This window comes from Nanorana parkeri, unplaced genomic scaffold (genome assembly GCF_000935625.1).
Source record: "Nanorana parkeri isolate BGI_ZX_2015 unplaced genomic scaffold, ASM93562v1 scaffold510, whole genome shotgun sequence".
NCBI classification, from domain to species: Eukaryota; Metazoa; Chordata; class Amphibia; order Anura; family Dicroglossidae; genus Nanorana; species Nanorana parkeri.
The window spans coordinates 482,598-505,304 of NW_017306778.1; the positions used below are offsets into that span (position 1 = coordinate 482,598).

The window sequence follows — 22,707 nt, forward strand, 5'->3', positions numbered from 1 at the left end:
ACAGCCTTATCCAAACAGAGATTTGAGAACTTTGGAGCGGAAGAACCCAGCGCGTGTCTACAAGGGTTCAGTGGTTATTCTGGATCCTGACGAGGGTATTAAGAATCGACACTTTTTTACAAAGTGTGAAAAATGGCCTTTCTGGTTTTGGGTTTTTGTTTTTTTAACACCCTTCATCCCTTTCTTTCTCAATGGGTCTGCTGTTACACCTTGGCAAGTAAACTGTAATTTTTGTTGCGGGCTCTGCTTAACTTGTAGGAAGAATGGGATCCGATTTCAGCTGTTGCTTGTTCTATGCTTGGGCCAGTGCCACTGTTGCCCTCTCCTTGGGTTTCTCAGGCAATGACACATCTTCATTTTCTAATTTTCCTTGGTGCCACTGTTTTGTTTTTTTTCTTGTATTTTCGTTTTGGTTTTTTTTCTGCAGGAGTTTACCATTTTCAGCTTGTGTACTTCTTCAATAGCGGAGAACAGGAGACCTTTTTTTTTTTTTATCTCAACATAATCTAGTTGTCCAAGACCAGAAGGCCAGTCTTATGACCACTCTCTGCTCACTGAAGGGTTTGGCTGCCTGGGAAATCCTGACTCTTGATTCAATATCTGGAGTACTTGGGCCTGATCCTGATCTTTTGGAGAGATGTATTTGGGTACTGGGACTCATGGTTTCACCCTTTGAGGTGGAACCATTTGCACACCAGAACTTTAGAGGGACACTGTCCAGCGGGGATAGATTTACTACTGTCTCTGGACAAGGGGATTGCCGTCTGCAGCAGACCAAAGTCCCAGGTCCTTATGCTCACCCATAAATCTGTAGGCCTCACTTGCAGATGGCGTTTACCACTAATATTTATGGGTGGGGGGTTTTGGTTAAGTTTAAGTAAAGAGGCCCCCTTCTGATAGACTTTTGCTCTCTTGTGGTGATGTCTATGGATTCCCCTTCTAGTGTCGTCTTCTCCCTTTATTTATTTTGCGCTCAGTCACTTTTAGCCTCCTTTCAATGTTGGGGTGTCTGGACATTAGGGAAGACCTAAAAACCTTTGATCAAGAACGCTGGACGTTACGTTGCAGACTCTGGCTGGAAGATTAATTTGCCTTCCTGTCACTGGGAATGCTCATCTGTCATTATCGTCGCCATATTCAAGAGAAAAGTCTGTTCCTGCCTCATCTGACCGGACCTCCTTTGGACAATTGAGTGCTACAGGACCTTCTCACAGAAGGTCTGGGATCTCTTTCCCATGGACGGTACCCCTTATTGAGCACACTGGCTTTCCTGTTGACAAGGCTTTGACTTCTGGATCCCCTCAGCTGGTGACCTTTTCAATCGTGGTATGAGGGTTCATTTGTGCAAATGAATGACAGGCTGGCTGAAGCAGAGGATGTATGGGTATATATGTAAAAAAATTCCATTGTTTATATGCATTGACCTGAACTCTCAACCTCTACGTTCGGCAGTGCATAAATCTTGGTAAGATGAAAACCATGGGATTTGCATTATACCTGTACAGCCATGGGTTCAGCCAGCTTGTCTCTTTTTTTTTTTTGAAAAGGCTGGCTTAACACAGCTGTATGGCACACCTGTGACCCCTGGGCAGCGTTATATGTACGCCCTATGGCTGTACATGAGTCTATATATAGAAGTCAATGTTTAGTCTGTAAAATAAACAATTATACATATGGGAATCGGTAGCCTCTCATACAGGGAGTGTATACCGTAATTGTGTTTTAACTTGTCTCTGACCCCTTTTTGTTTTTTAGTGAAGAATCTGATGAAAAAGATGTGAAGAAAACCAAAAAAGAAGAGCGTAAATCAGGAGGTAAAAAAATTTGCTTGGCTCTGTTCTAATGGAAATCTATACATGTGTTTAAAACGTATTTTGACTTTAGGCAAACCTACGCCAGTCTTTGCTTTTTTTTTTTTTCCTGCAGGAAAATGGTAATGTTTAACTGGTATGCAATTTGTGTAATTGTATTAAAACCCAGTTAGACCTGTTTAAAGATCCCACCTTTTTATTTACTTTTTCATCTTTCATGTATCAATTATTGTGACTGACAGGAGCTGTCTTTAGCCATTTAGCCACGGAAGGTGAGGGAAGGTACGTTATGGTGCCATTCATTCTTAACAGCATCCCCAATGCAGTGCACTACCATGCCTTGTGGTGCACTGCGTTACAAAAAATAGTGCATGTCCCTTTCTTTGCATGTTAGCCCGAATATGCAACCTTAATGCACAGAACACAGGTAAATTAATCACAACAGTGTGAACTAGGGATGCCCCGATATCGGTGCCGATACCGAATATTTGGGCGAGTACTCGTACTCGCCCAAATGCTCCAATGTCTAGCCCAATACTTCCTGTATCAGGAAGCTCTGGTAAAGTGACAGGACCACATAAATCTGTGCCAGCCACTGTGCCTTTTAAAAATTATTGCTATGTATGTGTGTTTATTTAACCACCTGCTGTCCGGCCGTTGTAATTAAACGGCCAGACAGCAGCTTCTTGAATGCATGTTTTAAACGTCCATCCCGCCCAGCTCATGCCCGCCGCTAGGCGGCGCGCACAAACGAGAAATCTGCTTTGAATGTAAACAGCCAGCGATGGCTGTTTACATACAAGCGTTCGGGCGTCTGTAAAGACGCCCGATCGTTTGTAATATGCGTGGGGGGGTGCGCCCCCTACGTCGTAGCTGCTGCTGGCGGTCCCAAGCGCCGCTGTTCCCGGTGTGAGCCTGGGACCAGCACAGCAGCTCTGTGACCGGAGACCAATACACGATCTCTTTTTGATCGCCTCGTCGGAATGCAGGAAGTGATGTGTATTACATCACTTCCGCATTCCTCTGTCGCTCTCCGGTACAGAAACCGGAGAGAAGTTGGTGAAGCAGGTCTCTGCTTCAGCAGCTTCTCTGGGGGTCCCTAGTTGACATTAGGGGTCTTAAAGACCCCTGATGTCTTCATAAAGAGGACCTGTCACTGCGAATTTGCTATCACATAGGGAGCTTGTTAGCTCCCTATGTGATAGCAATAAAGTTAAGTGAAAAAAAAAAGGTTTAAAAAAATTAGTTATAAAAAAAAATGAAGTCTTGCATATCAAAGCAATAAAAAAAAAATTCCCCCGCCCCCACACATGCACAAGCAAACATGCGTCGAGTCTGCCAACACAAGGGTGTTAATCTGTTCTATAAGTCTTATTGTTTTGTTTTTGTATGTTAAAATGTAATCTTAGTTAAAATGTGATTTTGTTCCAGATGATGACTTTGGCAGTGATGATGACTTGGCAACTGGAGATGGAAAAGCTGACAGTGACTATGAAAGTCCTAAAAAAAGCAAAAAGGGCAAAAAAACGACACCAGAGAAGAAGCGGTCTTCCAAACCTAGAAAAAGATCTGCTGCAGGTATCAAATGTTCTGAAACCCGTTCATGTGAAATGTTTCCACTTCAGATGTAAACCTAATGTTATTAACAATCTTGCTGAGAATAATGGCTGGTCTTCAATTTCAGCAAGAGGTCACATGACAAAGTGCCTAGGCTAAATTAGATTTTTATGTCATTTAAAACAGAACTGCAAACTGTTTTTAGCCATTACTGCTGTTGTGGAGGGAAAAAGTGCTCTCGCGTTTGCGTTCTTTCGCTCGCCCCTCTCTCTCTCTTTCGCTCGCCCCTCTCTCTCGCTCGCTCCTCTCTCTCTCTTTCGCTCGCCCCTCTCTCTCTCTTTCGCTCGCCCCCGTATATTTTTTCCATAAATGAAAGGTATGTATATTAACTTTGTGGTGAGTACAGTAATGTAGTTAATAGTGCACTGTGTGTTGTGAAGAATGGTTCATTTTTTTTTAAACCAGGTTAAATCAAATTTCCTTTATAGTACACAGTATCAACACTCTATTTTGCTTTGCTTTTTAAGAGGGGCAACACTAAATACCAAATAATCCTTGGAAGGTGTGCTACACACAATAGCATGGTGAATTTGCTTTGAGCTATAACTGGATATATAGCTGGAATCTTATTGGGTATTATGAATTAATGTGTGTATATATATGTGTATATATATATATAGTGTGTATATACAGGGCTTGAAAAATCCACTCGTCCGCGACGAGGGGACGGTGGGGCCCGATGAGCAGCTTCACGGCCGGCTGTTTTAATTACACGGCCGGCGGTTTTAATTGGCCGGCCAGGAGTTTTGCATTGAAGCGATCGGGCATCTCTAGAGACGCTTGATCGCTTGTATTAGCAGCTGTCGTTGCCGCTACCGAGATCCGATGCGGCCTGGACCGGCACGGCTCTGTGACAGGAGATCAAAGGGAGATCCATATCACTTCCTGCATTCAGTGTCACTCTCCAGCTACAGAAGCTGATGAAGCAGACCTCTGCTTCATCAGCTTCTCTGGGGGTCCCTAGGTGACCTTAGGGGTCTTGGAGACCCCTGATGTCTCCATAAAGAGGACCTGTCATGTAAATTGGCTATCACATAGGGGGGCTTCTTAGCCCCCATGTAATAGCAATAAAGTTGTGTAAAAAAAAAAAAAAAGTAATAAAAAAATTAAAGAAGCATAAAAAATTATAAAAGAAAACAAATTTTTTTAAAGTCCCCGCCCCCCACATGCAGATATGAGTACGTGCAAAAACGACTATTGCGCCTACGTGCAAAAGCGACTATTGTGCCGCACAAGTTACATATAGCCACAAACGTCTGGGAGTGAGATCAATAATTTTAGAGCCATTAATCACTGATGACACTAAACTGATGAGCAGTAAAAGCGTTTTAAGCATCGCCTATGGGTGTTTTTTGCAATTTTGCGGGCGCACGCAATTTTAAGGCTTGACATGTTTGTTGTCTATTTATCCGACATGACCCCGACTTTTATGCTTTACCAAAAATATGGGTAAGAATAAATGTATATAACTTTGGTTTTTTTTTTACATTTACGGTACTTTTTTCATTATATAGTAACCCCCCCCGGTGGTGATTATATACCTCCAAAAGAAAGCTGTATTTGTCCCCCCAAAAAATGTTAACATAAATTGCAAGGCTATTGTCCAGTCATGCTGACTGGTGACATTTTTCCATCTCAATATTTCTTTATTAAAGTCAAGTCATGTAATACAGCAAGATGACATTTGGTAATAAAAATACTCACCGGTGTATGAAACATTAACCAGTCAGTAGTGTTAACAGTAAAAGAAACATACATAGATTATTATGCCGTATCAAGCTAAGTATTCAATACGTATTTCTTTCTAATAAACTTGGAAGGGGGAAACATGAGGGGGGTAGAGGGGAGAGAAGACAAATAGGGGTAAAGTATGTACCAGTTGTGTACTTTCAAATAGAGGAAATCAGACATTGCAATAGGGGTGTATAATCCATTTTTCCATGCCGAAAAGAATGCAGGATAAGTGTTACTCTTCATTGCAAACATTTTCTCATAGGAGTATTGGGTATTAATCAGCATAATCAGGTCTCTGATGTTTGGGGGAGTTGGTTGTAACCATCTCCGAGTAATTAACAATTTGGCTGCATATAGGATATGTATGATAGTGCGAATATCAGGTAGGAAATTATCAATGTCGATATGTAGGATGGCGAGTTCTGGACATGGGGAGATAGGCGATGGGGTAAAATGGGAGATTATACGAAAGACTTCGTTCCAAAACCTCCGGATGACCTACAATGCCAAAGAATGTGTGAGAGTGACCCAATACTTCCACATAGTCTCCAGCGGAGCAGAGAGTTGGAGTTAGAGAATTTCAACAGTTTGTATGGAGTGTGGTACCACCTATGTACAGTTTTTTTTGTAGAAGTTCCCAGTGGTTGGAGCAGTGGGATGCTTTGTGGGACAATTGAAGTGCGAGTACTGGTGACATTTTTGACTGACTGGTGAGACACCCTAAAATTTTTCAAACCGTGTGTGTGTGTGTGTGTGTGTGTGTGTGTACACATGTGTATGTGTTCTCTAATTCCCCAATGGAAGTATAAAAAAAACTTTTTTTCTTTTAAAAACAGATTAACTGTTAAATTGGGTTTTAATGCTTTGTTCCCATTTATCTATATCATTGCACTAGCATGTGGTGTTTTTTTTTTTTTTTAATATTCTCCTGACGGAGTGCACTTTTTTAGCGGTAACACTTTTTGTTTTAGGTGGCAGTGACGATGAAAAGGAACAACGTAAAAATGTACGCCAGCAAAGACAAGCTGCATCCAAGGCTGCTTCCAAGCAGAGAGAGATGTTGATGGGTGATGGTGGAAGCGAAGATGAAGAGCAGGAAGATGAAGAGGAAGCACAGTTTTTGGAAAGTGAGTTTAGGAGCATTAGTGTGCATTAAGATGAACCAAAGCATCAACTTTAGGGGAGAAAAAGTGCGCTGAATAGGACGGGACCCAACGCGGAGAAAATACTTGGCCTTTGCCTGTCATACCAATGATTTTATAATCTTCTTTTTTTTTTACTAGTTTTGTTTACTTGTTCAGTGATGTTCACTTTTGTCAGTATTTGATACTATACCTCTCCTTGATCTGACCATGTTTTTTTGGGGAGGAAACTATAGTGTATTTTCAGAGACTGCTTGTTGATTGGCTGCAGAATTGACCTTAATTTGTTTGACTTTCACATTTTTACAAGCTTACTGTTAATGTTGTGATTTGTAGATTGGCCACCAGAAGGAGCTATTGCTGCAAATGTTTTGGTTATGTTCATGGTTTGAGAAGATATCAACCATGTAGGTAGTGCTTGTAAACCGCTGATGACAGCTATTAATTTAAAGGGAACAGTCCAGGGAGCAGCTCTACTATAAGTTCATGATCGCTTAAGCGACCGTGAGCTTATAGCAGAACTGTAAATGCCACCGCTGTAAGGCATACTGACCTGGCCCGCTGGGAACAGTTTTGCTCTGCCGTATGCCTTACGGCGGTGGCAGGGAAAGGGTTAATTAATTTACGAGTGGCAGTTCCTGGCAGGCAAACCTATAGCACAATCTTCCTTTTATTGAATGTTGTGTCTCTAGCATTATGTTTGACCTGTCTTAGACCTTTTTAGCCCTGTGGGGTGCTGAAATCTAATTTTCTTATTGCATATTCCTCGTTTGCGATGAAGGCCTTTGTCACGTCTTGCCTAACTTGTGGCATGTCCTAGCTGCTGATAAACTAAGCGCCCTGCTCTCCCATCCCCAGGGGTGCTAAACGCTCCATGCTAATCCTTACTAAGTTTTCGGAAGCCCAATCCCTACATGCTCTTAGTAATTAAGATACCCAGAGCATCCTTCCATTGCTTGCTTAATTCTCTCTAAACACAAACCGGTTCATTGCATAATGAGGCAACTAGGCAGCAACTCGTTGGAGTATGCTCCATCAAGCAAGGTGAAAAGTCTGGGTTTCTGCAAGCCTAAACTGTCGGAGGTGTTTCTTCATCTCTTGTTGCCTTTTATTTACAAAGATTAAAAGCAAGCTGGACAGACCCTTTGTTCGCGATAAAGGTGAGTGTTTCAATTCACTGAGCCACAATTTGGTCAAGAATGGGGTTCCAGACCTTGGATTTGTATGGATTAAATGAAACTGGTCCTCTGCTTCATGTAATGCAACTTAAGGTGCCCATACACCTTACAATTATCTGCAGATTTTCTGTGGCCAGATGGAAAAAGTGCAACAGATTGGCCCAGGTGGAGATTACAGTTAAGTGTAGGTGGAGGAATCTGTTGCACCTTTTCCATCTGACCACAGAAAATCTGCAGATAATTGTAAGGTGTATGGGCACCTTAAGTTGCATTACATGAAGCAGAGGACCAGTTTCATTTAATCCATACAAAATTGCCAGCTTCAAACTGATGTGAAACAACCCAACTAGAGTTTGTAGTGCACAGGGCGCAGAGCAGGCATCTAAGAGGTTACTTTCTAAACTCATAGATTGCATCTTCAGAGACTGGACTTGTGCTTTAAAGTGACACTAAACTCAGGAGTTAATTCTTAATGACAGATGCACCAATGCCAGTTTTTCGGTATCTAGTAAGAGTACCGATATTTATTTTTCATATTTCTGTAGGTTGAACTTGATGGACATGTGTCTTTTTATGCAACTTAAGGTGCCCATACACCTTACAATTATCTGCAGATTTTCTGTGGCCAGATGGAAAAAGTGCAACAGATTGGCCCAGGTGGAGATTACAGTTAAGTGTAGGTGGAGGAATCTGTTGCACCTTTTCCATCTGACCACAGAAAATCTGCAGATAATTGTAAGGTGTATGGGCACCTTAAGTTGCATTACATGAAGCAGAGGACCAGTTTCATTTAATCCATACAAAATTGCCAGCTTCAAACTGATGTGAAACAACCCAACTAGAGTTTGTAGTGCACAGGGCGCAGAGCAGGCATCTAAGAGGTTACTTTCTAAACTCATAGATTGCATCTTCAGAGACTGGACTTGTGCTTTAAAGTGACACTAAACTCAGGAGTTAATTCTTAATGACAGATGCACCAATGCCAGTTTTTCGGTATCTAGTAAGAGTACCGATATTTATTTTTCATATTTCTGTAGGTTGAACTTGATGGACATGTGTCTTTTTTCAGCCTGACTATGTAACTATGTCAGATAAGCACCAGAGCATTTGCACTAAATATGTATTCATATCTGGTTACCTTAGAAGATTCGGGGAGTGATGAGGATTTCATGGTTGAAGATGATGATGACAGTGACTATGGTCGATCGAAGAAGAAGAAAAAAATGGTGAAAAAATCTAAACCTGAGGCGAGAGAGAAAAAAGTACCTAAGCCCCGACTAAAGGCTACAGGTTAGTGTTAACTCTTTGTAAATGAGTGATTTAAATGGACATTTTTGCCATATTTTATATGGTGGTGACATATGACAAATGAGCTGTGAACTTTAATAAAACTGAGCGAGTAGATGTATTCCGAGTTTACACAGCCATGTAACATTTGTGCATTGAACAGCCTGCATTTTCCGCTAGTTAATGGTGTGCTGTAGTATAATAGAAATTAAGAAATATTGTACCCTAATCCTGGGTTTACATCTTTAATTTACAGTAATGTGTGAACCATGATGCATTGCAGTGCCATTCATTTAAAATTGACCTACTTTTTAATGCATCACAATGCACATATGTGGTGTGCTGGAAAAAAGGTGCAGGTCAGTTGTGTTAAAGCCTGAAAATTAAGAATCGGCTGTTTCGCAGTATTGCAATTTAGTGTATGACATGCATGTTAATGTGTGCAATAACACACTACAAAGGTCTGCATCGTACGTGAACCTGTGCTGAGGTCATGCACACTACAATGTTTAAATATTCTGGACAAGCAGTAAATCATTTTTTACCTCCTGTATTTTTAAAAGTTTTAATTTTCAAAGTTCACAACATTGACATCTTGGCTCTTTTCTATTAGCCCTCATTTGTGCAGGGCCGTACAGAGCAGCTCCCGGGAAGGACAGGTGCTGCGTGTCGTTAGTACGCAGCCCCCATCCTCGATGGGACTACGCAAACGTACGCTCACCTCAAGTGCAGGTCTGTAGGGATGTGCGTTTCCTGGCTCGGACGCAGACAGGATCCATCCCATCCGACGTGCAGGGCTGGATGTACGTGCGGGACGATTCCTGGGCTAAGCCATCATTGACACAAGCCTCCTGCATTTGGTTATACTTCCCAGATTTTAACTAAAACAAGCTTAGAGGAACTTCATCCTTATCTTTAAAATGATGACAAGGGCACTTTTCGAAATATTTAGTAATGGTAATCTACATACAGATGCTTCTAGATAAATGTTTCTCCCAGTGCCCATTGTCACTAACGGCAGATTAATCTATCTCCTTTTACTTCCTGGTTTTCTGGGTCTGCCTCCTGGAACATATGACGCTGGAATCAGCGGAAGAGGATAAAATTGCCTTTCCCTTGAGATCTTGCAAGATTTTCAGTTTGCAAATGAGATTTCCCAGCAATGCACTGTGATGTAACTTTCCCAGGATACATCTCTTAGGCCCGAAATACTTTACTAATGCTTCAAAGGATCAGGAAGTGGAAAAACATTAATTATAACACTATTTCATATCCGAGCTCCTTGCTGATTTTTAGTGGAAGGGGTTCCACTTAATACTTCCTAGATACGTTCTCCTGCCTTTTAAAATACATGTGTTTCTAATGTGCCCCTGAAAGCACAGATTTCTATTTTCTTTAACCCCTTCATGACTGAGGCCCTTTTTTCAATTTTTGCACCCATGTTATATTCCACATATCCACAGCCTGCTCATTCCGGGTACTGACTAGATGCCTCATCTTCTGCAGAGCCCGCACTGTACTGACAGCCGCGCATTCCTTGTGACAGCCGCTGCTTGAGTCAGTGAAAGGGAGCCCCGGAGCCTCCGTGCCGCTTCAATGACGGCCCAGCCTGCACGGCATCAAAGGAGCCCGGGGACCACCAAAATTTTCTTGCGGACCACCAATTGGCGACCGCTGTTCTAGTGTAAAACAGGCATTTCTAAGCTTTTAGAAACAAACTGAATAAAAATACCCAATTTTTTCATAAAACAATGGGCAAGGGGGAATTTATCATATCTGGAGCAGTTGCCCATGGCAACCTCAGCTTATCTCTTCAGTTTGTTCAGTTAAGGTTTGGAAAGGAAAGCATAGATTGTGCTTCATCAGATTCTTCTTGGGCTACAGCAGCCAGTGTAATGGCACACTGAAATCAGAAGTGTTATAATATACATCCCTTTTGCTTTCAGTGATCAATGGGAGGCCCACTATGCTGGGCCCACACAGGGGATAGCACAGCCTACAATAAGCAGTGGTGGGGGGTTGTGGTGCGGTGCATACTCCCCAGAACCATACAAGCACTTGTATGTAAACAGCCATCTCTAGCTGTAAACAATTATATCAAGATCACAGCTGCAGCAGCCGTGGTCTTGGTATAACTGCTTTAGGTGTGTGTGTGTGTGTGAGATGTAAAGCAGATAATGACCATAAATTTACTTAGGCCTGGTTCACACCTGGGTGTTTTTACAGCGCTGGTCGACGCACTGTAAAACGCTCAGCATGTGAAAACCAATAATTGCCTATGGGCATGGTTCCTACCTGGGCGTATTTCAGCGCGTAGGAATGCCCAAAGTACAGGAGCTTCTTTGGGGCATATTTTTTTCCGCGCGTATCCATTAGGATACAGCCGGATAGCCCTCGTAAATGCACGTTTGTCACGCGCTTCTTTTACCGCAAAGCGCTGCAGCAAACGCGCATATTCCGTACGCCCAGGTGTGAACCCAGCCTTAAGGTGTCTGTTTATGACGTTGAAGCCTGTTTCAACAGATTTTCCTGTGTGGAGTGTACACAATTAAATGGTAGATTTTGGACTTGGCATTTGATGGGTTAAAGGAGAATTATGAGGTTAAGGCGTTTCCCCATAGTTCTCCTTATGGTAACAGGAGGACACAAACTAGCGTCCTCCCGTCACCCTAGGCTCGGTATACCGCGAGCTGTAGCTGAGACGCTGAATCAGACATTTCCCTGAGCAGGAAATGGACGGAATTTAAAAACGGGCAGCGATGCCCGTTAATATACATGCGATCCGCCGGCTGTAGAGCCGGCCGATCGCATGTATGGGGTGCCGATCGGGTGTGTCCCCCTCTCCGCGGTCCCCTCCCGCTGTTGTCCCGCTGATCCCAAGCTCCGCTGTGCCCGGTGCGAGCCCGGGATCAGCATGTCGGCTGTGACACAGGGGATCAGAGAGAGCTCGGTACACGAGCTCCCTCCGGTCCCCTCTCCTCTGAAAGAATGCGGAAGTGTTGTATAATACATCACTTCCGCATTCTTGTGTCACTCTCCAGCTTCAGAAGCTGCAAAGAAGCTGATGGAGCAGATCTCTGCTTCATCAGCTTCTTTTGGGGGGTCCTAGGTGACATTAGGGGTCTTGGAGACCCCTGATGTCTCCATAAAGAGGACCTGTCACATATTTTGCTATCACATAGGGGGGTTTTATTAGCCCCCGTATGTGATAGCGATAAAGTTTAGTGAAAAGAAAAAAAAATTTAAGTCCCCCCCCCAAAAAAATTTTAAGTTACACATAAAAAATAATTAAAGAAAAAAAAAATTTTTTAAAGTCCCCACCCATACATACACGCATGCAAACATGCGTCGGGGGCGCATACGTGCAAAAAAGACGATTGCGCCCATTACGCCGCACATGTTACATATCGCCGCGAACGTCGCAGTGAGAGCAATAAGTCTAGGGCCATCAATCACTGATAACACTAAACTGATGAGCGGTAAAAACGTTTAAAGTGTCGCCTATGGCCAATTTTGGTTGCCGTAGTTTTCTGCGATGTCGCGGGTGCGCGCAATTTTAAAGCTTGACATGTTTGGTGTCTATTTAACCGACGTGACCTGATCTTTAATATTTGACCAAAAAACTGGGTAATAATAAATGTTTCCTAACAATGTTACAAAAAACGTTTTTTTTTCAAAATTTTCAGTAATTTTTCCTAATTATAATAAAAAATAAAACCCCCAGTGGTGATTAAATACCCCCAAAAGAAAGCTCTATCTGTCCCCAAAAAATGGTATAAAATTCATCTCAGTACAGCGTTGCATGACGGAATAAACGTCAGTCAAAGTACGGCAGCGCTGAATACTGAAAAATGGCCTGACCAGGAAGGGGGTCTAAACACCTGGTCTTGAAGTGGTTAATAATCTGATCTCGAGATACCCGCAAATGAGGTTTAACACCTAGTCTCTGCTGAGTGCCAGCGGTGAGCTGTGGTGCCTTGTTGCGACAAGGCACACTTTTTTCTTCATTTGAAGTCTACACTGCATTTGTTTCCACATGGCAGCAGTGTACATGTGGGGAAATTTGATCGGTCTGCATCTTGCCACAGCCCTGCTACACATCACACTTGCATTTGTGGTGTGAATGGGGCACATAGAAAACAATTTGTTGCCTTATATGCCCTAGCAGGGATCCAGTGTGGAAAACCGCCAGTCACTGCTGTGTTGACGGGGAAACAATGGTTTGGGTTTTTACAATTTTAACCTCTGACATTTTTTTTATTTTAAAGCTTTGTATTTAAATGTATAACTGTGTGTGGCTGATAGCAGATTTATTTATTTTTTTCATTTGTGAGTTTGTTTCCCTTCCATGACACTTTGTTTGCAGAGCATGGTGGACATTTTTGAAAGTCTTAATGGTCTGTGACGGGCTTTAAGCTTGAGTTGCTTAGACGCCCCAGAACCCTTTCACAAGAAATTGTTTTAAAGATTTATTAATTGACATAAATGTATGTATTCAATACATTCCTTTTAAAACCACCTACCAATGGTGATTTACTTACATCATGCAGCACTAGATAGTGGGAGTTTATATGCATGCAAAAAAACAAGCATTGCCTGTCTTCACTTTAAAAAATCTCTAAAATAAAAATAAATTTGTTTACAGTAACCCCCAGTCCAGCAAAGGCCAAAGGAAAGAGCCGACCTGCGGCCTCAAAGGCATCCAAGGAGAAGTCTCCATCACCTAAACCAGAAGAGGAGGAAGATGATGATGATGATGAACCAGAGACACCACCACCAGAGAAGAAAACTGCAAGCCCTCAGCCGGAGAAATCTGATGACGAAGCATCAGATGAAGAAGCTCAGTCTACAGAAGACTAAACCTTGTGTTTTGGGTGGGTTGGGGGAGGCTGTAAGGGCGATTTGGGGAGATTTTATTAAAAAAAAAACAACAAAAAAAACCAAAAGTACAAAAAGACAGATGGGGTATAGAACATGAGGCTATTGCTTGACTTATTCACCTCCAACTGTCTTTGATTTGTTTTAAGAGCATCATATGCGCTTATTTTCCTTTTTAATTTTTTTTTTTTTAATCCAGCTGAAGGTGATACTATTTTATGGAGTGGTCATTTGGTGGTTCCATCACCTGTTTTGAATAAAGCCATGCACATTTTTACTATGTCTGCATTACTAAGATGTTTGTCTTTGTGTGTTTTCCCTTTTTAGTCTCGCTTTTACAATACTGGCTAAAAAGCCATGAAATTTTGGTTTTGGAAATAAGAAAGCTTTTTGTTATATAGTAATTTACATGTGGTTATATTTCCCCTTCATTAATAAAAGGCTCCCCAGCTTTAACTGAAATTTTGATCATGCTTCTGACCATTCTTATATTTGGAGTACTTTGCCACCTACACTATTGTATAGCAATATGCCCTTTGCCTTCTAGTTTACTTTATTTTGGTTGACTAAAGTCCATCCTTTGTAAAGGGGCTCAGTATGCCATTTGACCTTTGTTGCACAGTAGGGTTTAGAAGCATAATGAAAATTTTCAGTTGTCTCTGAAAAACCCTTTAAAGTTTTTTGCTCTAAAACTATTTCCTTGGATTTGTCTCCCTATTTGGGGCAATAGTACTTTAAAATTCTACTATACTCTCTCCCAAACATTTCTAATACTTATGTGGCAGTTGATAAAGAATTGTTTTTTACCATTAAATTGTTTCCAAGCCAAAAACAAATTTTATATTTTGCGGCTTACCAGTCCTTAACCACTTGCTGTCCGAGGCATTTTCTTACTATTTGCGCACACATGATGATAAAATATAAATTTTTGGCTAGAAAACCGCTTCAGACCCCCAAACAATTATATATGTTCCGAAAGCAGAGGCCCTGCAGAATTAAAAAAAAAATGTTAGTTGCAATTTTTTACGTTGCACGTTTTTTGCGCAAATGTTTATCAAACCAGTATTTTTAGGAAAAAAATAATTAAAATTTAGTGCACATACATAATACCCAACTTTGTGGTATAATATGAAAGACGGGATCACGTTGGGTAAATGGATACCAAACATGTCAAGCCTTAAAATTGCGTTCGCCCGTGAAGCCGCAAAAAATAGTCAATACCCCAAATTTCCCATAGGGAACATTTTAAACGCTTTTACCGCTCATCAGTTTAGTGCTAACAGTGATTGACAACGCTAGAATTATTGCTCTCCGACATTCACTGCGATATGTAAGCCGCTGAATCTCTCTCCGATCATTGCGGGGAGACCAGCCGAGCTGCTCCCGGGCACCACACAGGGACAGCAGTGCCCGTGGAAGACAGCGGGGGTGTTCTTGTTTTTAACCACTTTAACGGGCCGTCGTTGCGGCCCAGAAGTGGTTAAAAGAAGTTACTCGGTTAGTTTTCTTAAGTTAGAATCCCACCTGCCCTTTTTTATTTGGTAATCCTGCACATAACACTTTTCCTGTTTCTTGACACTTTTTGCGGCATTGCTCATGTCTGCCTTTGTTCATCCCCATTACATGGTGGATTAATTTACTAGCAGTTTACACAATTATAGGGATGTATAGGCTTTTTTTTAATCTAACAAAGTGACAAACACATGACATTTCTAGCAATATAAAGTTATTTTCTTGCTGAAAATGTTCTTGGCCAGTTGAAACAAAAAACATTCAGCGATGATCTAAAGACTGGTGAACTGCAATATTTTACTTTTTTTGTGTGGGAGGGTTTAGATATGCTTTAAAGCAGTGGTTCTTAACCTATGTAACCTCAGGACCCACATTTGTCATTGGTCATTAAGTCGCGACCCAAAAATAATTTAATTTCCAAAACATTAGAATTCCACAAACAACTTGTGAAGCATTCCACATTGTATAAATTCCCCCTGCGCACAGCCTGACGCCCGAGAACCCCCTGCGCACAGCCTCACGCCCCAGAACCCCCTGTGCACAGCCTGACGACCCAGAACACAGACAGAAGAAGGGCACATATGTCCGCATTCAACAACACCTCCAACCCCCAATGACATCCCACAATAGTAACAATTATACCCCCTCCCCATAGTAACAATTTTCCCTTGGACTCGCCCTCCATGACCAGCCCCAGGGGAAAAAGGCAGAGCTCAATGCTGCAGTCAGCTGCCTCCCATGGAGTGGCCATGGGGAAGCAGTGCACACACATTTGACCACCGCCAGCATCGGAGGCTGAATGAGGAGAGAGTCGGGGAGGAGCGAACCATTCCACAGAGGGGGGTGACCGCAGCCATAATAATTACACAATTCTAGAGACCTTACAAACCCGCGGCTGCCTCCGCCCGGAGAGAAGTGGAACCATCCGAACAGGTGGCAACCCCCCACGCTGCGACCCACTAAACACAGGGTCGTGACCCACTATTTGAGAACCAGGGCTTTAAAGAACTCCGGGCAGAAATAATCTTGACCCTTGCAGTGGGGCTACCTCTGCACTGCAACGGTTAGGGGCTGTTTTCGTCTAGGGTGTAAACTAAGTGATACTTGCCTGATTCTTTGACCCAGCTGGCTGCTAGACTGGTTCCCAGAGCCTCTCTACCCCTCCGCTCTGGCGATGGGATGTCCCACTTCGTCCTCACGTCAAATACACTGTATTGGACATGACTCGCAGGACCTTCGACCACCGAGCAGAGGGGAAGCAAGGCTGCAGGGACTGGTCTAACAGCCAGGTGGGTCCGGGTAATGTATTTTACACCCTAGACCAAAATGAGCACTTAACCCCTGCAGTGGAGCTACCTCCATCCCTGCAAGGGTTAACATTTCTGCTAGGAGTAATTCTTTAAGGCTCCGTTCACACCTAGCGTTTTTGTTAGGCTTTTCTTTAGGGCAAAAAAAAAAGCACTAAACAAAATCCAGATTGTGTCTATGGCCATGTTCACATCTGACAGTTTTTTTTTTGTTTTTTTTTCTTCGCTCGTAGCAAAATGACAGCCTCTGGGTGGGTGGGGGGAAGTACATGAGCTTCTTGGCCCCATAGATTTTAATGGAAATACTCAAAGCGCATTTTTGTGTGCATTTTGCACACGCTTGTACTTACATCAATGTGTCAATCTGCTTGCAAAAATGTGCAACTTAATATATGTGCATAAAATGCATGCAAAGACATGCAGCAAAACGAGCGTAGAAACGAACAAAAACTGTCGCCTAGGTGTGAACAGAGCCTTATAGCTCTAAGTACAGTGCCCTGCTGATGAATTTGTGATAGGCCTTTTATTTGCGTTTAAATCTACCCTTTCTGCAGCATGGTTGTTTTCTAGTCACATGCTTTAGCAATGTCGTATTTAAAGGTATTGACTGAAGATATGTATATAAAGTCTGAACACTGTCAGAATTCTTGATGTAAGCAAACTTGTAACTTTGCTGGAAGCCATCTGATAAAATTGGAACTTAATGGTTACCACAAGCCTCCTTCTTTTGATTGTATTAATGTACAGCTGGATCTTGAAGAAATCACATTGGTTTTAATTTCTTCTTTGTAAATTAAAAGATTAAACTTCAGCACTGCCCAAATGATTTGCATGGGTGCCAAGTTAAACCACAGTCAGGCTACTTTCACTGATCAAACAGCAATTACAGTACTACCAGAATTCCCATTTATTTGCTGTTACTATAAAGACAAGTTCACAAATTAAAGAGAAATCCCACTCCCCAACAGATGCCCCATTCGAAAAACAAGTGGGGAAAAAATAGCTGCAATAATAAGTTAGAAAAGTTAACTTTTGTGGGGAAATCTTGTCACTGGAGTTTATGGGGGGGAAACAAGTTGGTTGCTATTCAACCAATTGTCTTATTGGTGAGATTGGCAGGGGCACAGAGAGGTTAGGAGGCAAACGTTTCACTTTTAATCTAGGTTTACTGATTGTTGGCCCAATCACTTGAGGGCTGAGGAGGTGAACAGAAACTTACCTGCAAATTTCTCATGTGCTTTGTCCTCCTCTCCACCTCTGCTTCCTGTATGACAATTCTTTTCTTTCTCATCCATTGAAGGACAGTCTTCCACCTTCTATTTATACTGCTGCCTACAGGAGGATTGGACACTTTGGGAGGATTGGACTGAGGGGGAGGGGCAGTTTACCCTTCAGGGTGGGCTATGTCCACTTTAAATGACAGCGCTGCTCTGCCTGGATGATGCTACGTTGATGGTCAGGCAAGTCAGTGCTAGTCCATGCTGGAGTCACCTCCCTATATAGGGTAACTTGGGGACCTCCAGCTGGGGTTCTGTACTTTACATGTGTACGGCGTGTGCCTTGTGTCCTATTGTAGGCCTGTAAATCTCAGGAATAACTCACCTAAATCTGTCCAAACAAGAGTCTAGGTGTAGCATCCCTTTTCTTCTTTTAACAACACTCTTTAAATGTCTGGGAACTGAGGAGACCATTTGCTGGACTTTTGGGAGAGGAATGTTGCCCCTTTCTTGCCTGATATAGGATTCAAACTGCTCAACAGCCCTGGGTAATCTTTGACGTATTTTTCATTTTAAGATGCGCCAAATATTTTCTATTGGTAAAAGGTATGGACAGCAGGCAAGCTAGTTAAGCACCCGGACTATTCTACTTCGGAGCCACGCTGTTATCATAGAGTTTCCCCGAACGAAAACCACATTCACTTTCAGAATTTCATTCAATCTAGAAAAAAAATTACAACATGCTCTTAAAAAAAAAAAAGTTCATCACTACGGTCAAAATCAATCAACAATTTGACTCCATCAATGATAGGAAAGTCTATCAAAATTTCTGAAATCGATTTTGTACGTTCGAATTTTTACTGTATACCCTACTGAGGTATACTGTGTACAGCACATGGGCTGTGTCAGGGATTCTGTCCTGTTTATTTTCCCTGGGGTTAGTGTGGTGGTTGGTGTCTGGGGCTAGTAACACAGTTACTTATATTACTTGTTTCTTCTCCTTTTTCACTGCAGACCCTTTCCCTCAGACCATCCCCCCAGATTTTGGTAGGATCTTGTCACAGGAAGGGGTTGAGCTTTACAAGCATGATTCCATCCCTTTCCCTTCCTGGAACAGCTCACCTCTACTCCTACACAATGTGACCAGTATGGCCAAATTCTGCCTCGTCAGGGACACGGTGTAGCATCCCATCCACAGGGGTTGCACAGTTGTTTTGCATACCTACTGTAGAGTTTGTCTTCTCTAAATATACTTTATGCAGTCTAAAACTTGATTTGGACAGAAAGAGCTGACTATGTGGCAGCTGTAAACTTTCATCCAGCTGAGCTTCCCACTCCTGAAGCCCCTTTTGGAGCCTTCAAATGTCTTGGATACTAATTATCTTACTGTAAAAGCAGTCTTCTCTGGTATGAAGGGTTTAATGTTGCAACTCAATTCAATTGTGACAGTCTGACTGCAGGGCCTGCAAGCAACCTTCCCTCCCCCGTTTCCCTGGTGAATTGGACACATAGTGAATAACGAGCCTTCTATGGAGCAAGCCTCTGAGACCAAACCCATACCCTAATGGATGATCCACTTGCTCCTTTGTCTAACAAGGTGACTAACCTTGTCTCCTACAATTCCTCACTGTCAGTGATTTTATTTATAGGGATTGGAAGCACCCCCATAGGTCCTTTTTTCCTCCCAAGTGTTTCTCTGTCCTTTACCCCTTTGTGAAAGCCTTTGTTAAAAATTGTATTGGATAGAAGATCACCAGCACTCACAAAGTTCAAAGTGTAATGTTCCGTACTCCTTTATTGGACATGCATCATCAAAGCCATGCTCAAGAAGTACAGAAATTTACACTTTAAACTTTGTGAGTGCTGGTGATGTTTTATCCAATACTTAGATGGGGCCGCGTAATCTCAGTGTTATCACTGCGAGCACCACTATTGTTCGAGGTTTTAACGCCGCACAGAATGCATGTGATCTACTTTAACATTATTTGGTAAAAACTGGTCTTTCATTCCTACAGCAGATCCACCAATCTCACTTCTCAACAGGGCTAGGAGTCATTAGAGACCCTACAGACACTTTCCTAGAATAATTTTTTTGCTCCATGTTCTCATTCGTGGGTTTGTTAATGCAGCCTGTTATGGCTTCATTTTTGGTACTCCAAACTCTCAATGCTTAGTCTAAAGTTTTAAAATGGAATATGGGAGCAGAAAAGGTTGATTCCCAACTTGTTGATTGTTGTTGTTGATTGATGGTCCTGGTTCTCAGTTTTATGTGTGGCATGGCCTTGGACTCCAGGCACTTGGTATTACATATTAGTTTACTCTCTGTCCAAATGCGCAGAGCTCTGTGACTTAAAATTCAGCAGGACAGGCTTTAAAGAAGAGACTTAATATGTATTCCTTTTGTAGGTGGCTAAATCTTAAGAGTATTACTGGGTGAAATTATAAAAAGAACTCCTTCACCAGGCCTGTGGGAACAAGAGTCAGCAGGGTAAGGCTCCATCAGATTCAAAAGGCCTTGGCCAGCCAGGACCACCATGCCCACGGACAAAACTTTTTCAGCGTGAAGGTTTGCCCCCCACCTGCAACATTAAAGGTGGAGATGTCTGTTTTTCAGGCGTCTGGATGGCACACGTTGTGAATGCATGGGTGCAGGGAGTGGTAACACTTCGAAAACAGAGTCCCATTCTCTTTTCTCCCTCACTTTTTTTGCATCAAGACTACTGATTTCCCCTCAGCGATTCGCAGACCTTCTTTAGGCCTTCACAAGATCTACTATCAAACTAGGAAAGCTCATTTCCTTGGTGTGAGGCCAGGGTTTTTATCCATTGCTCTTTTTTTTGGTGTAGAGAGTCCTCTCCTTCCTCCAATTTAGATGTGGATCAATAGATGGCCCCTAACACCAATAAGGGTCAGGTATCAGTCTTGGAAGTTATATTTCAAAGGCCAATGGCTATTCAATCATTGATATGGCTCTTTGTTCAAAGGGTTACTTATATAGCTCCCACCCTTAAGCCACAATTCATATTGTGAACGTGTTTTTATTTGTTCCTCTAAAGCCCCCCTTTGAGCCAATTAGGGACATTCCTTTGTTCTTGTTTTTCGACCAGGTGGTCTTGTGGCTATCACATCAGAAAGTAGATTTTGAGCTGGTTGCATTTTCTTGTACGGAACACTTTAGGTGCTTTACAGGTTCTGTCATGGAGGTAGTGAACCCTTTGTGTCACCAGGCCAATGTAGGCCCAACAATGGGCCTAGATGCGGGGTCTCACCAGAGTAGCCCACAAATGATGGTGGGCTTTGCTGTGGACCACATCCATGTTGCAGCCCTCAGTTACACTTTGACAGCAGGCAGAAACAAAGCCTGGTACAAAATCATGGCAAAGTCATGGTCAAACAGACAAAATGTTAGGGCAGGCAGATAACAAGAATGCTCAAGAAACAAAGTTCAAGGGGGTGGGTAACTAGCATAATCCAGGAAGAGAAAGAGGTGTCATAGGGAAGGAGCTTTCCGATAAATAAACTTAGGAGTTCTAGGGAGCATCCCTTCCCTTTTAAATGTTGTCCCTGAGAAGAATAGGAAAATGAACAATCTTCTATATTGTCTACTAAAATGAGTAATAAAAGAAAACTCAAACGTATCTCTATTACTAATATCCAAAGAGGTAAAATATTATATTTTAAAAAAAAAGCTAAAACAAGACATGCAATTCTCTCTCTATAAATTCTTTCTCCCTATCTCTCACAGAAATGGTATGAAAATATAACGGCTGTGCTAATCTGTAAATATAATCTATATCCATATCAAGCCATCTCTGCAAAAACATTTTACATGTCGTTTGTCCAATTAATTGTTACAATTATACATACGTGACACAATCAGTTAAACACAGACAGTTTTTGTCTGTTTGATAAAACACTGATATTTTTGTCTAATCTACTGGTTTATTTTTTTTGAAAACTGAACCACAGAATAGTTATCTAAAGGAAGACTAGATAAACTGCTCAACACACAGATAACATACATAATACAGTGCATGGATACTGTTTTACCTGCTAAAGGATTTATATCCAGTTTTTAAAGTTTTCAGCTCTGCCACACAGCCTAATCCTGTCTGGCAGGACAGTAGAGCTGATCACTGCCTCAGCAATGTTTTTAAGTAATTTTTTTTAAACACATCTGACAGGCCTGACAACTGGCAGTAGTTACGAGCAGCTCCTAAACCAAACCCACATGAGGTCCACAGCAAATGTGGACACTTTTTACAGCTTACACTCTTACCATCCTCTGCTGGCCTGCCACCATTACTAGCTCCTGCCACCTCTGTTGACCTGCCACCATTAACAGCTACTTCTGCTATCACCATCTCCTGCCACCTCTGCTGGCCCGCCACCATTACCATCTCCTGCCACCATTGTCAGCTCCTGCCACCTCTCCTGGTCAACCGCCATTACCATTATTTCCTGCCAGTTCTGCTGGCCTGCCACCATTTCATATTCTGCACCACTGCTCGCCTTCCACCAATACCAACCCCTGTTACTTCTGCTGACCTTCCACCATTACAATCTCCTGCCACTGCTGCTGGCTTGCCACCACTACCAGTCCCTTATTCTGCTGTTAGCTTGCCCGCATTAGTAGCCCATGCCACCTCTCCTGCACTATTCCAGTGCTTCCCCAATGTAAAACTTAAACAAATTTTTTTCTGCAGCTGGACCTCAGGTGCAAAATATATAAACACATATATATAGATATCTATATATCAATATAGATGTATAAAAAAACAAAACGTAGTATTGTAGTATGCGATGATACCTTTCTTATTGGACTAACAAAACATATAAAAGACAAGCTTTCGAGAGTTAACCTCTCTTCTTCAGGTCAGAAGCAATACTCTTCAGGTATTGCTTCTGACCTGAAGAAGAGAGGTTAACTCGCGAAAGCTTGTCTTTTATATATTTTGTTAGTCCAATAAGAAAGGTATCATCGCATACTACAATACTCCGTTTTTTTAAAATATATCTATCTA

General features: G+C 42.2%; 1 protein-coding gene across 2 annotated transcripts in view; it reads left to right on the plus strand.

The window, feature by feature from the left end:
• The window catches only part of NUCKS1 (nuclear casein kinase and cyclin dependent kinase substrate 1), a 39,048-nt gene extending 25,106 nt beyond the window's left edge, over positions 1-13,942 (plus strand). Inside the window, exons 4-8 of one of the 2 annotated variants that reach the window (XM_018561257.1) lie at positions 1,756-1,814; positions 3,243-3,389; positions 6,134-6,289; positions 8,626-8,772; positions 13,415-13,942. In XM_018561257.1, the coding sequence (XP_018416759.1) occupies positions 1,756-1,814; positions 3,243-3,389; positions 6,134-6,289; positions 8,626-8,772; positions 13,415-13,629 (724 nt within the window). In that variant the 3' untranslated portion in view covers positions 13,630-13,942. The remainder of the gene's footprint in view (positions 1-1,755; positions 1,815-3,242; positions 3,390-6,133; positions 6,290-8,625; positions 8,773-13,414) is intronic. The other variant, XM_018561258.1, reaches the window with a different exon arrangement.
• The last annotated feature ends 8,765 nt before the right edge of the window (positions 13,943-22,707 follow it).